Raw genomic sequence first — 13,989 nt, forward strand, 5'->3', positions numbered from 1 at the left:
ACATATAAAGGTGTGAGCATATTGTCTAGAGTTACCACAGGCAACCTCTAGAAGAACTAGAGATAGGAATGACGAACAAAGTAGCGTCCTTGTAAAGTCACTGCGGACTTCCTAGGTAGGAGGCTTGCTTTTCCTCCTCAGATTTTCTGAACTAATTCATATCACTAATTTCAAGTCAAGTGCAAATAGTACTTTGATTCAAATCTAATTTGAACATTAAAAAGGACTCTTAGAAGCAACTGATTATGGAGAGATAGCGGAGTGAGGTCAAGAAGTAACGTTTGCATTCAGAGGTCTGGAATTCAGACACTTTGTGTCTGGCTAATCTGGTTTAGAGCACTTATTCTTTCAGAGCCTTAGTTTTCTTATCTGGTAAGTGGGAATAATCATGATATTGAAATAAAAGCTATGCAAGAGTATTGTGAGGTATAAACAAAATAATGAAAGTGAAAATGCTCAGCAAAGCCGGATTAGTATGTATATATTATATGGAAGAACAGAATCCATGTTACGAGCCATGTACTAGAGAACACAAAAGAGCAGTTAATTCTGGCAGTAGATGAAAGACCTCATGAAGGCTGATCTCTTGAAGTTGTCCTGAAAAATAAAATAAGATTTTGATAGGCGCGGAAGGAAGACTGAGGAGGAGGGTGATTTGATTTGATTTTTAAGTTAATCTTCAATTCTTTTTATCAAGCTTACCCTACTTTATTCTTTCTAATAGCACTTATCCACTTCTGACATATTAAAACTTTTTTATTATGTCTATAGTTTTTTTTTTTTCCATTTTAAGTAATTTCTATATCCCACGTGGTGCTCAAACTCATGAACCTGAGACCAAGTTGCATGCTTTTCTGACTGAACCAGCCAGGAGTCCCTAAATATGAAACAATCTTGTTTGCTCCACTGCTTCCCAAACCCTATCACACTCTTCAGAAACACCTGCTTTTAAAATAAATAAATAGAAATAAAAACAAAATAGTCTGTTATTTTGGAAAATTTCAAACATATATACATACATAAAAGCAGAAAGAATGGTACAGTGAACCCCATGAACCCTGATTGTACAGTTATTAACATTTGGCCAGTCTTGTTTGTTTATCCTGCTGTATTTTGAGGGTATGGGAGGTTGGTACTGGAGTATTTTAAAGCAACGCCCAGGGATCATGTTATTTTATGTAGAAATACCTCGCGATGCCTCTAACTATGAAAGTATTTAAAAATTTAACCTCCATGCCATTATTATACCTAACAGAATTAGTAATTCCTTTTATCATCATCTTATGTCCAAATCTTAATCATTTTTTTCAAATTGTTTCAAAATCATTCTAATAAGGATCCCAAATGAAATCTCCACATTGAATTTGTTTCATCTCCTAAATTTCATTTATGCTATAACTCATTTCTACCCCCATACCATCAATTTGTTAGAGAAACTAGGTCAAGTCATCTTGCGGAATGTCCCAAATTCTGGGTTTGACTGATTGCTTCCTTGTGGTGTCCTTTAACTTGATCCCTGGAGGTAACTACTTATAGCAGTTTCTGTTTTTAGTTCTTTTCGTGATTACCTTGATATCTCTAGATGAGGGTTTCTTGATATAGATATCATGATGTGTGCAAATTTAGCTTGCATGCCCTGCCTCTCTCCTCCACTACCTCTCTTCTCCCAAAATAATTTTGTCATGAATCTCCGTTTCTTCCACCTCTTTGATTTCAGATGATATTCTTGAATCTCTAGCTGACATTCCATCAACCAGGAGAGCATATCTTATTGAGGATGTTCATGCTTGAATGGTCCTCTTCACCTGTTCTTCTTTCCTTTTACTTCCCAAACTATTGGCAGCAAATCTAGTTTTAAATTTTCTGGTTGGATAACATTCTTTTTTGTAGTCACAAGTTTGCGTTCTGTGATTTGTCTATTAGTTTGTTCTAAATTATAAAAATTAAATGTCCATTTACATTACCATGGCTTTTCAGGTTTACTTCACTGCGGAGCCAAAAAATACCCTTTGATTTCCTCTTTATACAGTCAATGTTAGAACCCCTGTCCTAACAGAATGTCCTCCAGTGCCATGTTAAAATAGATTCTCCTTTTTTTATACTCCACCAATTGCACAAAATCATGCTACATGTTAACTTGCTTTGTATTTGGTACTCGACAGGAATAGTATTTGAAACTGGTTTGGATTGACCATTCCATCATCGGCTTATTCATAAGGGACTATTTTTTGAACCATAATAGAGGAAAGTACCTAGTATCTTTTTTTAAGAGATTTTATTTATTTATTCATGAGAGACAGAGAGAGAGGCAGATACACAGGCAGAGGGAGAAGCAGGCTCCATGCAGAGAGCCCGATGTGGGACTTGATCCCAGGATTCCAGGATCACGCCCTGGGCCAAAGGCAGGCGTTAACCCACTGAGCCACCCAGGGATCCCAAAAGTACCTAGTACTAAAAAAATAGCCCCTTGTGAATGGGAAATGAGGCTGGAACAGTCAACTCAACCATGTAATGGAAGGTCAAAAATATCATGCCAGGAAGTTTGGATTTTGTAGGTTCTACGAGGCTTTAGAGGGTTTTTAAGGAGTGAAAGGTACTAGGGCTTAAGCTCTCTTGGAAGCAGTTGTCCAAAGAAGATCTAGCAGGGTGAGGGAATTTCCAAGTACCACTGCTGCCTTTAATAGCACTCCCTACATCAGGCAGCTTCGGGGTGACAGGGCCTCACAGGGCACCCAAAGAACCCACAAGTGGCTCCACGAGAGAGTCAGCATTTGAACCTTGCAGACCATCCTGAACTCTAGGTAAGAAGCCCTGATCAACATCAGCATTCTCTAAGACTACCTAGGAATTATGTAACCTTTAAAAACTGATGGATATTTGAATAGATTCCAGTTCTAATCTTTTACTGTAACAAACAACTTTGCAATGACAACTGCTGTATTCATGTCTTTGCATCCCTGTCCAATTTTTTCCTTGGGATAAATTTGTACTGCAGAACTGCTGGGTAATGCATGTGTTAATTCTTTCTTTCCTTAAAAATTATGCACTTTACTTCTTTTTTTAAAGATTTTATTTATTTGAGACAGAGAGAGATAGAGTGAGAGAGTGAGAGTGAGAGAGAGAGAGAGAGAGAGAGTGCGCAGAGGGAGAGGGAGAAGCAGGGAACCCAACATGGGGCTCAATCCCAGGACCCCGGGATCATGACCCCAACCAAAGGCAGACACTTAACTGAGTGAGCCACCCAGGCACCCTGCACTTTACTTCTTATAGCAGTTTTAGGACAACAGAAGAATTAAGCAGAAAATATAGAGAGCTTTCCTATACCCACCTGCTCCCACCCAGTTTCCCCTATTATTAATATCTCACATCAGTGTGGTACCTTTGTGGTTAAGATAGATGAATGAATATTGATACTTTATTAGTAACTGATGTTCCTATTTTACATCAGGTTTAACTTTGTGTGTTGTATTGTATGGGTCTCTGGGTTCTGACAAATGTATAATGCTGTGTATTCATCATTACAGTATCATGCAGATTAGTTCTGCTACTCTAAAGATCCCTTGCGTTCCACCTGCGTCATCTCTTTCTCTCTCCTCCAAGTATGTGTAATTTTTTAGGCTTTTGAGGTTGACAGTCAAATTATAAAATGTTTGTATCCAAACACTAGCTGTGTGTGAGAGTTTTTATTTTGGCACATCATCAATAATGCTGGGTATTATTATTTTTGATTTTAGGGAAATCAACATCTCAGTTATATTAGGACAAATATAAATAATATAGGTGTGTTTGGCCTCTTGGTTACAATGACAGAGATTTAATACATGCTAGTTTAAGCAAGATATGAGATTTATTGCCTCATTCATCTGGATGTTGGTCTCAGGGCTGACCTGATTGAGGAACTCAGTTGATGTTTGAAGGGCAGGTTCTAGGTGGAGTTCTGTTCCTGGGTGATCTAGGGCAATCCATTAGATGTTCTGAGGCTATTTCCCTGTCTCTGAAATAGCCCTGCTGTGCTTAGTTCTCAGGGTTACTGTAAGTGTCAAATAGGAGCTGGTATGTAAAAGTGTTCTTAATACGTGTAAAATGTTACTGCAAATGTAATTTAGTGTTCTATTGATTCACTCAAAGGGAAATTGTGCATATTCAATCAGCCAAATATGTTTTAAGTGCTGAATTATTGACAATTTATTATATTCACCATAATTATCAACCCTTTATTTTGTTATCAACCTTTTAAGACAAGATTTTATAAGTGGTAGTGAAAAGTAAATCATTCTAGATGAAAAATTTCCATGTTGCAAAAAAGTTTTCTATGCCCAGGTAATCAGCATCTTATTAGTATAACAAGATATCCCCGATACAAATGATCTTTAAAGGGAGTTAACTTAAAGGATGCAGCAGATGAGTGGACTGTAAACCATGATGCCTCGTACATAGTAGTTCAATCAGCATTTACTGAAGGAATGTTGTAGTTTTGCTTTTCCTAAATGCCCATACCTAATAGTAATTCAGGGTCATGATACTTTTGTATTTAAGTGATCTGTTGAGTAAAGAGGCCTCACAACACTTAAACTGCTTCTCATTTAAGGGTTCAGTATGCACCTAAAAGTATTTTAGAAGTGTGACACTGATAGGAAGAGAACTTAGCTGCTCCTGACATTCCCGAAGGATTGTCACAACCACATGGCCTGCCTTGCCCTGGACAGATGGTAGGTGGCAGCAACAGATCAGAAATTGTAGTTCATTTAAACAATTTGGGCTTTGAAAAGGGTGCTTTTTAATTTATTATTTCATTAACTTTCTTTCAAAATAAAAACCACAGCTGCAAAGCAAGTAGACAATGAAAATAAATGAGCGTGACGTAACTCGTTTACAGAATATGGATAGGGTGCCTAAATCTTTATGCTATAATCTCTCAACAGCAAGTTTTATTTTAAAACTCTAGGCTTAGTTTTATTACCATTCTTAGCTTGTTTTTTCTTACGTTTTTTTTCTGCCTTCTCTTCGTAAGCACTGAAAATTTTAATGCTTCTTTATTGACAGGAGGGTGGGTGGTATTTGAACTTTCATTCTGCTTAAACTTTGATCTACGCCTATTGTGAAGATTTTGTCTCCAGGCATTGCATTGGTCATGGTTCAGTTACAGAAAAAATAATCCATTCTAGACAGTTTAAACAGAAATGGATTTAACACTGGGTATTAAATGGCTTATGGAGTTGCTGGGGGGGCTAATGAAAGAGTCTCTGGGTCAGTGGTTCTCAGCTTTAGCTTCAGACCCCAAGCATCTGGGTTGATTTTAAGAATATAGATCCTGGAATCTACTGCAGACATATTGAATCAAAACTTCTGGGGGAGCATGTGTATGTGTATAATTAGTAGGCTCCCCTGGTGATTCTAATGTGCAGATAGGGTTGAGAACCACTTTGAGGCTGAGGTTTCAGGATTGACCCTCACTGCAGCACTGGACCACCAAGGGAGCTACTGATTCTTTTGCAATCAAGAAATGTGCTGAATCGAGAAGCCGCTGGCTTTGAAATTATGTCTCCCCTGCCGCCATCAAGAAGCTGCCATGGTCTAGAAACTGCCACATCCAGGGCATAGTGACTCCAGAACCTGCCACACTTGCTATGATATTCACTAGTAAGATGGATGTCCTGCAGTCTGCCTCCTGGTGCCCAAGAAGCTGCAGTCACTGTGATCTCAGTTAACACCACCACAGAGAAACTAAACTCCTCTGTGGTTGTGCTTATCACAGAACCAGCAGCAGATGGCCTCCACCTCACTCACGTCCTCCCTCTGCATCTAGCGCGGTACTTCCGATGGTTGATCCTCTATCACATAAGGAATCTGAATTGCAAGAATGTTTGTGGGATGTCGCTTTAACCTTTCCAGCTCTACAGAGCAGGAAAGTAAGCTAGAAAGAGATGGAAATGGATGTTGTATATCAATCCAGTTATCTACCAAAGGCATCAGGAAATAGATTTGTTTTAAAGATAGGAGAGCGCCTTGATGTTACTAGCCCAGATTTGAGGGTAATGGAGATTTATACCTCTCAGGGAATAAGCGTGTGCATGTGTGCACTTGTGCACATGCTTTTGTGGAGGGGTGTATATAAACTAAGGAGGAATCAGAAAGAATGTCTTGCCCAGATAGGCTCCTTGCTTCCTTCCTTAGGAAAAGCAAATCTGAGACTGGCTGAAGTCTGTGCTTGAGAAGTATTAGGAAGGGAAGGGCCAGTCCTGCCTACTTTTTTCTGAGTTAGTGTCTGTCCCCTCTCCCCTTCCTGATCTTGGTGCTATAGCTCAGAGCCTGGGCATACTCTGTTCAATACCTGGCTTTGCCATTTGTTGCCTCTGGAATGCATCCAAGCAGCAGTATCTATGATTAGTTCTCTCTTAATCTAATCTTAACTGTATCCTTTCCTTAGTCAAGACATACGGATGTGTATTTCCTGTTTTCTAAAGCATTCAGGGCTAAGCATAATGGCATTTTCCCAAACTGTTTCTTCACATCTAGACATGTTCTTATGCGTTTTATACATTTTCTTCTTCTGGAAGTGGACTATGTTTCTTTTCATTAATTGAGGGATTACTATACTTAAGTATCTATTTGTGCTTCTTTATACCAGTTAAGATCTTATTTAGTGCTTTGAAAGTCAACTGTTTAGTCCTATGTTAGCTTGACTTAGGAATTACAAAAATTTAAATCATGCGCCCATTTACTGAAATAGTTAAAAAAATTTTAAATTATTCTGTTCATGCACTACAGTGAGAAATTATGTTATTATGAAATATATAACAGGATATTAAAATGGACTTTTAAAAAGTAAATGTTTAGTTCTAGAACAGTTTTAGATATAGAAGCTATTATGCAGATAGTGCAGAGTTCTCCTATACCTTGCATCTAGCTTCCCCTATTATTAATATCTTCATTACTGTCATACACTTGGCACAGTTTTGAGGAACCAGTTATTGATACCTTACTGTTTCACTAAAGTTCACACTTTATTCAGATGTCCTCAGTTTTTACCTAAATTCCTTTTTCTGTTTCAGAATCCCATCCAGAATACACATTACCTTTAACCAACATGCCTCCTTAGGCTCCTCTTGGTTGTTTCTCAGGCTTTCACCGTTTTTCATGACCTTGACAGTTTTAAGGAATATTGATTGGATATTTTATAGAATATAAATGGACTCTTTTAAATTTTAAATTTTATAGGAGCACCTGGGTGGCTCAGTAGATGAGCCTTGGACTTAGTCTGATCCCAGGATCCTGGGGATCAAGTCTCACATCAGGCTCCCTGCTCAGCAGAGAGTCTGCTTCTCCCTCTGCCTCTGCCCCTTCCCCATCTCATGCGCTTGCTCTCTTTCTCTCAAATAAGATTTATTTGAGAGAGAGAGAAAGAGCATGCATGCATGTGGGAGAGGGGAACAATGTAATGTAATGGTTACATTAACAATGATAATGCTATAATATTTAATAGTCAACTTGTGTTCAGATTTCCTCATTGGTCTCAAAAATGTCTTGTTGAACTAGTAATTTCAAATCAAGATCCAAACAGGGTTTATATATTGAATTCTGTTGAGTTGAGAAATGAGACTTTTGTCTCAGATTTAGCTGAGACCTGAGACTAAAAACAATAGTTATACCCTCATTTCAAGATGAGGTACTGCACTATCATGCCATTTAAAAGAGGTTTTTAAAACCAGCTTTAAGATCTTTAGCCCAACTTCCACTCAGGCTTGAGAGGATTTCTTCCAGGAAAGTGATTGGAGAGCAATGGCTTTCCCTGTTCTCCCCTCTCCCACTATGGAGAGAGAAATCACATGTCTACTGAGAGGGTCTTACAAGAACCCCCTTTTTTGAGAGCTTGGCATTTACTTGTTGGAGGTAGAAGGGACTGGTATTTGGCCCATACCTGCAGAAAGTAAAGAGGAAAGGCTGGTGATTCCTGAATGTTGCCTGCCAAGACCACAGAAAGAGGCAAATTCAGAGCACACTGCAACTTCTCTCAGTGGTAGGGCAGAGATAGGAGTTCCCACCATTAGATGTTACTAGAACAAGGGATCTGGTCCCGTGTTCATTGTAAAAGGGATCCCACTCATGCATCCTTCTTGCTGAGGGGTAGTCTCTCAGCAGAAAGGGGTTGGAGGTATAGCATTTGATACAGAAGTTGGGATAGGGGTGTGGATGCACAGCTGAAGTGTAGGTATTGTCCATCAAGAGAGGAAAAGTCAGGAATTTCTGGTGAGGAAAAGCTCTGAGTCTCCCCCAGAAACATTCTTTCAAAAGAACTAATCAGCTGTGAATAGAATCACCAATCCTGGAGAGCCCAAACTGGATTCCAAAAGTATGAGTTCCTTCTAATTCTCATCTAGGCAGAGAGAAACTGAGGTAGGGAGGTATCAACCATGCCCTCTCGGGCAGCCCCAGTGGCAGTCTTGGTGGCTCAGCGGTTTAGCGCCGCCTTCAGCCCAGGGCCTGATCCTGGAGTCCCGGGATCGAGTCCCACGTCGGGTCCCTGCATGGAGCCTGCTTCTCCCTCTGCCTGTGTCTCTGCCTCTCTCTGTCTCTCTGTGTCTCTCATGAATAAATAAAAATTAAAAATAAAAAAAAATGCCTTCTCCCCTCTCTAGCCTAAGCACCACCAAGCTAGGAGAGGGAAGTGATTTTAATGGCAAATGTACTTCTGAGTTTTGAATATCAAATTGGACTGTGATAAAGAAAAATTGGTTCAAACCTGGGACAGAATTTCCTTCTGAGAAGAAATATGCTTTCCTGATAAAATGCTTAAGCAATTTTCTGATAAATTGTAATGAGATTAAAGCCTCTTCTGGGAAACTAACTACTTTCTCATCTGACTAATAGTCTGGCCTCTAATGATCTTGAATCCAGTTTAGTAGTAATTGTCCAACCATTTCTTTGTCTATAAACTATTTCTTCCATGAGGGAATCAAGTTGTTTAGGCCTCTTTAATTGTGGTAGTTAACAGTTTGTATTGTTGACTTCTGCTTTTTTTATTATTTTAATTAAATTTTTAAAATTTAAATTCAATTTGCCAACATATAGTATAACACCCAGTGCTCATCCCATCAAGTGCCCTCCTCAGTGCCCGACACCCAGTTACCCCAACACCCAACCCACGGCTCCTACTCTTTAAACATAACGATTATAAAACTATTTCAATGGTAGAAATATGTTGATGGATAAAGTAATTTTAAGTTGTCCCTGAAATTAGCTAGAACTTAATGTCAAATTTCTGAGAAATCACTCTAAGAATCACTCTCAACCGATCCTTTTTTTTTTTTTAATCTTTTATTTTTATAAATTTTTTATTGGTGTTGAATTTGCCAACATATAGAATAATACCCAGTGCTCATCCTGTCAAGTGCCCACCTCAGTGCCCGTCACCCATTCACCCCCACCCCCCGCCCACCTCCCCTTCCACCACCCCTAGTTCGTTTCCCAGAGTTAGGAGTCTTTATGTTCTGTCTCCCTTTCTGATATTTCCTACCCATTTCTTCTCCCTTCCCTTATATTCCCTTTCATTATTATTTATATTCCCCAAATGAATGAGAACATACAATGTTTGTCCTTCTCCAATTGACTTACTTCACTCAGCATAATACCCTTCAGTTCCATCCACATTGAAGCAAATGGTGGGTATTCGTCGTTCCTAATGGCTGAGTAATATTCCATTGCATACATAGACCACATCTTCTTATCCATTCATCTTTCGACGGACACCAAGGCTCCTTCCACAGTTTGGCTATTGTGGACATTGCTGCTATAAACATCAACCGATCCTTTGTGATGATGAATTAGAGATATGTAGGTGGGATCTCCTCAAAAGTCTCTGTTGGGGGTACAGAGACTATATTGTCTCTCCCTAGGTCACAGGTTCTGGGGCTTGGTAATTTTTTAGACTCATATTATGCAGGCAGGATTTTCCTTTTCTGTATATTACCTAAAACATCATCCTACATCACACACAAACCCTTTGTCTCAAAGGGTTCAAGAAATGGAATGATTTTGCTAGGTTTTAATTTCAACCAGCAGTAACACAAAGCCTAGTTATTTAAAGGCTATTGCTCAGGTCACACAATGAAAACTTTTCTTCTAATTGAATCGTGTATTGTATGTGAAGCACTTACTTAGATTTGTTTGCATGAGAAGCCAAAAAGTCATACCCTCAGTGTTGGTGGTGGTGTATTGAAATTGGTGCAGCCTTTTGAAAAACCACTTGGGAATATGTATCAAGAATAATACACATTTATACAGTTTGGGTATTCTAACTTCTATCCTGAGTAATTAAAAAATATGGGAAGGAAGCTATGTGCATGACTCTTTTCTTCACAATATTTTTTATAGTAATGAAAAATTAGAAAAAACGGTGTGTAACAACTGGGAATTAATATGTAAACTTATGGTTATACTCAACAGAATATCATGAAATTAATAAAATATTAATTGGAAAGACTATAATATGGAAAAAGAAAGAATAAAGGTTAAGTTTATACTGATTTTAACTAATTAAAATATATGTATAAGAGAATACACAAATGATGATTATGTTAAGGGTATAGATGATTTTGTCCTATTTAAAAAAATTTCTCTGCGCGTAGATGTTTGTATTACTTAATATTAAAGTATTAGCAACGTTTGCTAAAAATTTTTAAAGTCTTAGAATCACATAGTATTGGCAATCCATGCCGAAACAGTACATAAAAATGTCTGTTTGCTAATGTTCTGTAGTTGGCAGACAGAAAATTTTTTAGCTAAGCAAATGTCAATTGTTGCTATAGCATTTCTAAAATTACAATAAAGCTACATAATAATTGGCAGGGTTACTCTTGGGTAAATGTGGAGAAAAATGTCAACGTCAACCTTATCAGTGATTAGATAGTGGCAGGATCTCAACCCAATTTGACTTTTACTTCTTGGGAGGCACAGTACTAGCAGGAAGACACTAAATAATTAGGATGAAATCTGGTAAGTATTTGCAACTAAACAGGATAGAGGAAGATCTGGGAGTAGGAGGAAATATCCAAGACCAAAGATTTTTTTTTTTTAAAGGTCAGCTTATGTTCAGAGAGCTGAATAATTCAAAGTGCCTTGAGTATAGGTTACCTATAAACTATAGAATAACCTATAGATGGGGATAAGCAGGTAATAAGAGGTTAGTGGAGGGTGAAGACCTTCAGTTTTATTCAAAATGCAATGCAGAGACTGTGAAGAGATGTCACTGAAAAGAATGATACTAAGATCTATGTGTATTCTAGAGTCTGCAGGGAATAAACTGGAAGGGAGGTAAGAAGAAGACACAAATTGTGAGGTCTCCGCAATCAATCAGGATCTTCATGACGTGAAATTACCTGGATTAGCACTTCCAGATTCTATTTTACTTTAAAATGTTTGAACCAAATTCTCATCCAAATCTTAGATGATTTTTGGTGTTCCCTAATAGAGCTGGCACATAATACTGAAAATCAGATTGCAGGGGATTATTTTAACTCTCTGGCCAGATGCAGAGAAATATGCAAAGGTATTGAAGCCAACAAATAGGTTGAGAAATGCAAATCCTCACAAGCGGAAAGACTTGGAATTCTGGAAGGCGGCAGATTCCAGGTTCCTTGGAGTGATGGGTTGCTTTCCACTTGATCTTAGCCAAAAGGCGAGAAGCCATGTGATGGGCTGCTTTAAACGAAGACTTCATGACAGCTCACCAAGGGCCTGAACCTTGTAGGCGACTGGGATATTGTTGAACAATAATCAAGACCATTAAAAAAAAAAAAAAAAAAAAGAGCTATGGGAGTGAACAGCAGACGAGACTTCCTTTCCTCCCCGTTTCCACTAGCACAGAACAGGGTAGATTTTTAAAGTTTCGTCCCAGAAAATAGCACAATCCGCCTGGGAGACGGATTCAGGCCCCAAACCTTTCTGACCCCACAGAAAAGGCGGAGAGGACGCAGCTGAGAACTGGCTTAAAATCGCCCAACAGACTTGGCAGTCGCCTAAACGCTGAGGAAGGAGTCGCTCGCTGGCCCAGGGCCCCGGCCCCGCGGCCCGCAGGGCTTCCACGGCACAACAGCCCCGCCCGGCGAGGGGCGACGGGCAGACGGGCAGACGGGCGCCGCCGGCGTTGGCGTTGGCGTTGGCGCTGCTGTGCCCGCGCCGAGGGCTGCGCCGGGGCCGACGCGGGGGGGCGGGGGGGGGGGCTGCCAGCGCCCGCCGGCTCCCCGCCGCCTCCGACGTGACCCCGGCGCGCTCGCGTCCCGGGCCGGTGACACGCGCGGGCCACGCCGACAGGCCCCATGCGCGCCCGCCCTCCCCCGGCCGCCGCCGCCGCCGCCGCGTGCCGAGCCCCGCTCCGGCTCCTCCGCACAGGACTAGCCGCCGCCATGTCTGCCGCCAGGCCGCTCAAGTCCGTGGACTACGAGGTGTTCGGCAGAGTGCAGGGTAGGCGCCCGGCCCCGCAGCGGGCGCCCCGGGACGCGTGAGGGGGCGGCGGGAGAGCGTCCAGCAGCGCCCCCCGCCCCCCGCCCCCAGCCCCCAGCCCCCAGCCCGCACCGCCGCGGCCCGGACTTCCGCTCGGCCGTGACACAGCAGCCGCGGGTGGGAAGGGAGCGCAGCGCGCCTGCGCCGGAGCGCGGGGGGGAGGGGAGGGAGCGGCGACCGCAGCGGGAGGGGCGGGGCCCGGAGGGGGCGGGGCCCGGAGGGGGCGGGGCCCGGAGGGGGCGGGGCCCGGAGGGGGCGGGGAAGCTGTGGGCGGAGGAAGCGAGGCCTTCGCCCTAGGGGTCCCCGTTTCGTGGCCCTGGAAGTCCTGCGCCCGACTTGAGTTTCAGAAAGGACATCTGGGTGATTGACGTCTGAGGGTCGCCCTCCCGGAGGGGACAGTTCTTTTTTTCGGCCCCATGTAGTTCTTAAAAGACCTAAGTTGGGGGATCCCTGGGTGGCGCAGCGGTTTGGCGCCTGCCTTTGGCCCAGGGCGCGATCCTGGAGACCCGGGATCAAATCCCACGTCGGGCTCCCGGTGCATGGAGCCTGCTTCTCCCTCTGCCTATGTCTCTGCCTCTCTCTCTCTCTCTCTGTGACTATCATAAATAAATTTTTAAAAAAAGACCTAAGGTATCTAATTTTTGTTTCATGATAACTTTAAGTTGCAAAGTATGTCATGTCTGGCTTGTTTTTACTGTTGTTATTTCTAAATGAAAATGTTAAATCCCTCTGAAGTTTTATGCAGTGAGATATAAATATGCTAGTGATTTAATATTCACTATTATTCATTTAAATTAAAGCTTTTTAACGTTGGGAGATTTTGCATCATACCTTTTTCTCTTTGGGTTTGATTTTTTTTTTGTATATTTTTTTTATTGGAGTTCAGTTTTTTTTTTTTTTTAAGATTTTATCTATTTAGTCATGATAGACATAGAGAGAGAGAGAGAGAGGCAGAGACACAGGCAGAGGGAGAAGCAGGCCTCATGCAGGGAGCCGGATGCGGGACTCGATCCTGGGACTCCAGGATCACGCCCTGGGCCAAAAGCAGGCACCGAACCGCTGAGCCACCCAGGAATCCCCAAGGAGTTTGATTTTTTGAGTCTGATTTCCATTCTAATTCCGCCACAGAATTTTATCCCGTTGTTATGCGTGAGAATTTCTTATTGATCACCCTATCAAGCTGTTTTTGCAGTCCATATGGGTAGTATGTATGTGGACACATACACACGCATACATTTAGATAGATTTTGAAAAATTCTCTTTGACTGTAAAGCTCTATTTTTTTCTCCCTTCTGGTTTGAGTTGCCACTGTCATTATTATTGGAACACAGTTCGTGAAAATAATAAAAATACGTTTAAAGACATGATAAACATTATTCAACTTAAAAGGAAAATTTGTATTGGCAATTTATTTCTTGAGAAAGGTGGGGTGTTTATGAGACCTTGATTAAAGGAAGTGTGCTCTGTTTTGGTACTCTAGAGGTTTTTAGA

General features: G+C 41.2%; 1 protein-coding gene across 16 annotated transcripts in view; it reads left to right on the forward strand.

Moving 5' to 3' along the window:
* Positions 1–13,989, forward strand: part of ACYP2 (acylphosphatase 2) — a 247,932-nt gene that overhangs the window by 91,079 nt on the left and 142,864 nt on the right. For 2 of the 16 annotated variants that reach the window (XM_049115513.1, XM_025467143.3), the window contains exon 1: positions 12,265–12,459. The exons of 10 other annotated variants lie outside the window; for them this stretch is intronic. In XM_049115513.1, coding sequence (XP_048971470.1) covers positions 12,315–12,459 — 145 coding nt within the window. In that variant the 5' untranslated portion in view covers positions 12,265–12,314. Of the gene's footprint in view, positions 1–12,261; positions 12,460–13,989 lie in introns of those variants that run through there. 4 more of the 16 variants (XM_049115506.1, XM_025467055.3, XM_025467124.3 and 1 more) reach the window with 4 other exon arrangements.

This window comes from Canis lupus, chromosome 10, assembly GCF_003254725.2.
Source record: "Canis lupus dingo isolate Sandy chromosome 10, ASM325472v2, whole genome shotgun sequence".
Classification (NCBI taxonomy): domain Eukaryota; kingdom Metazoa; phylum Chordata; class Mammalia; order Carnivora; family Canidae; genus Canis; species Canis lupus.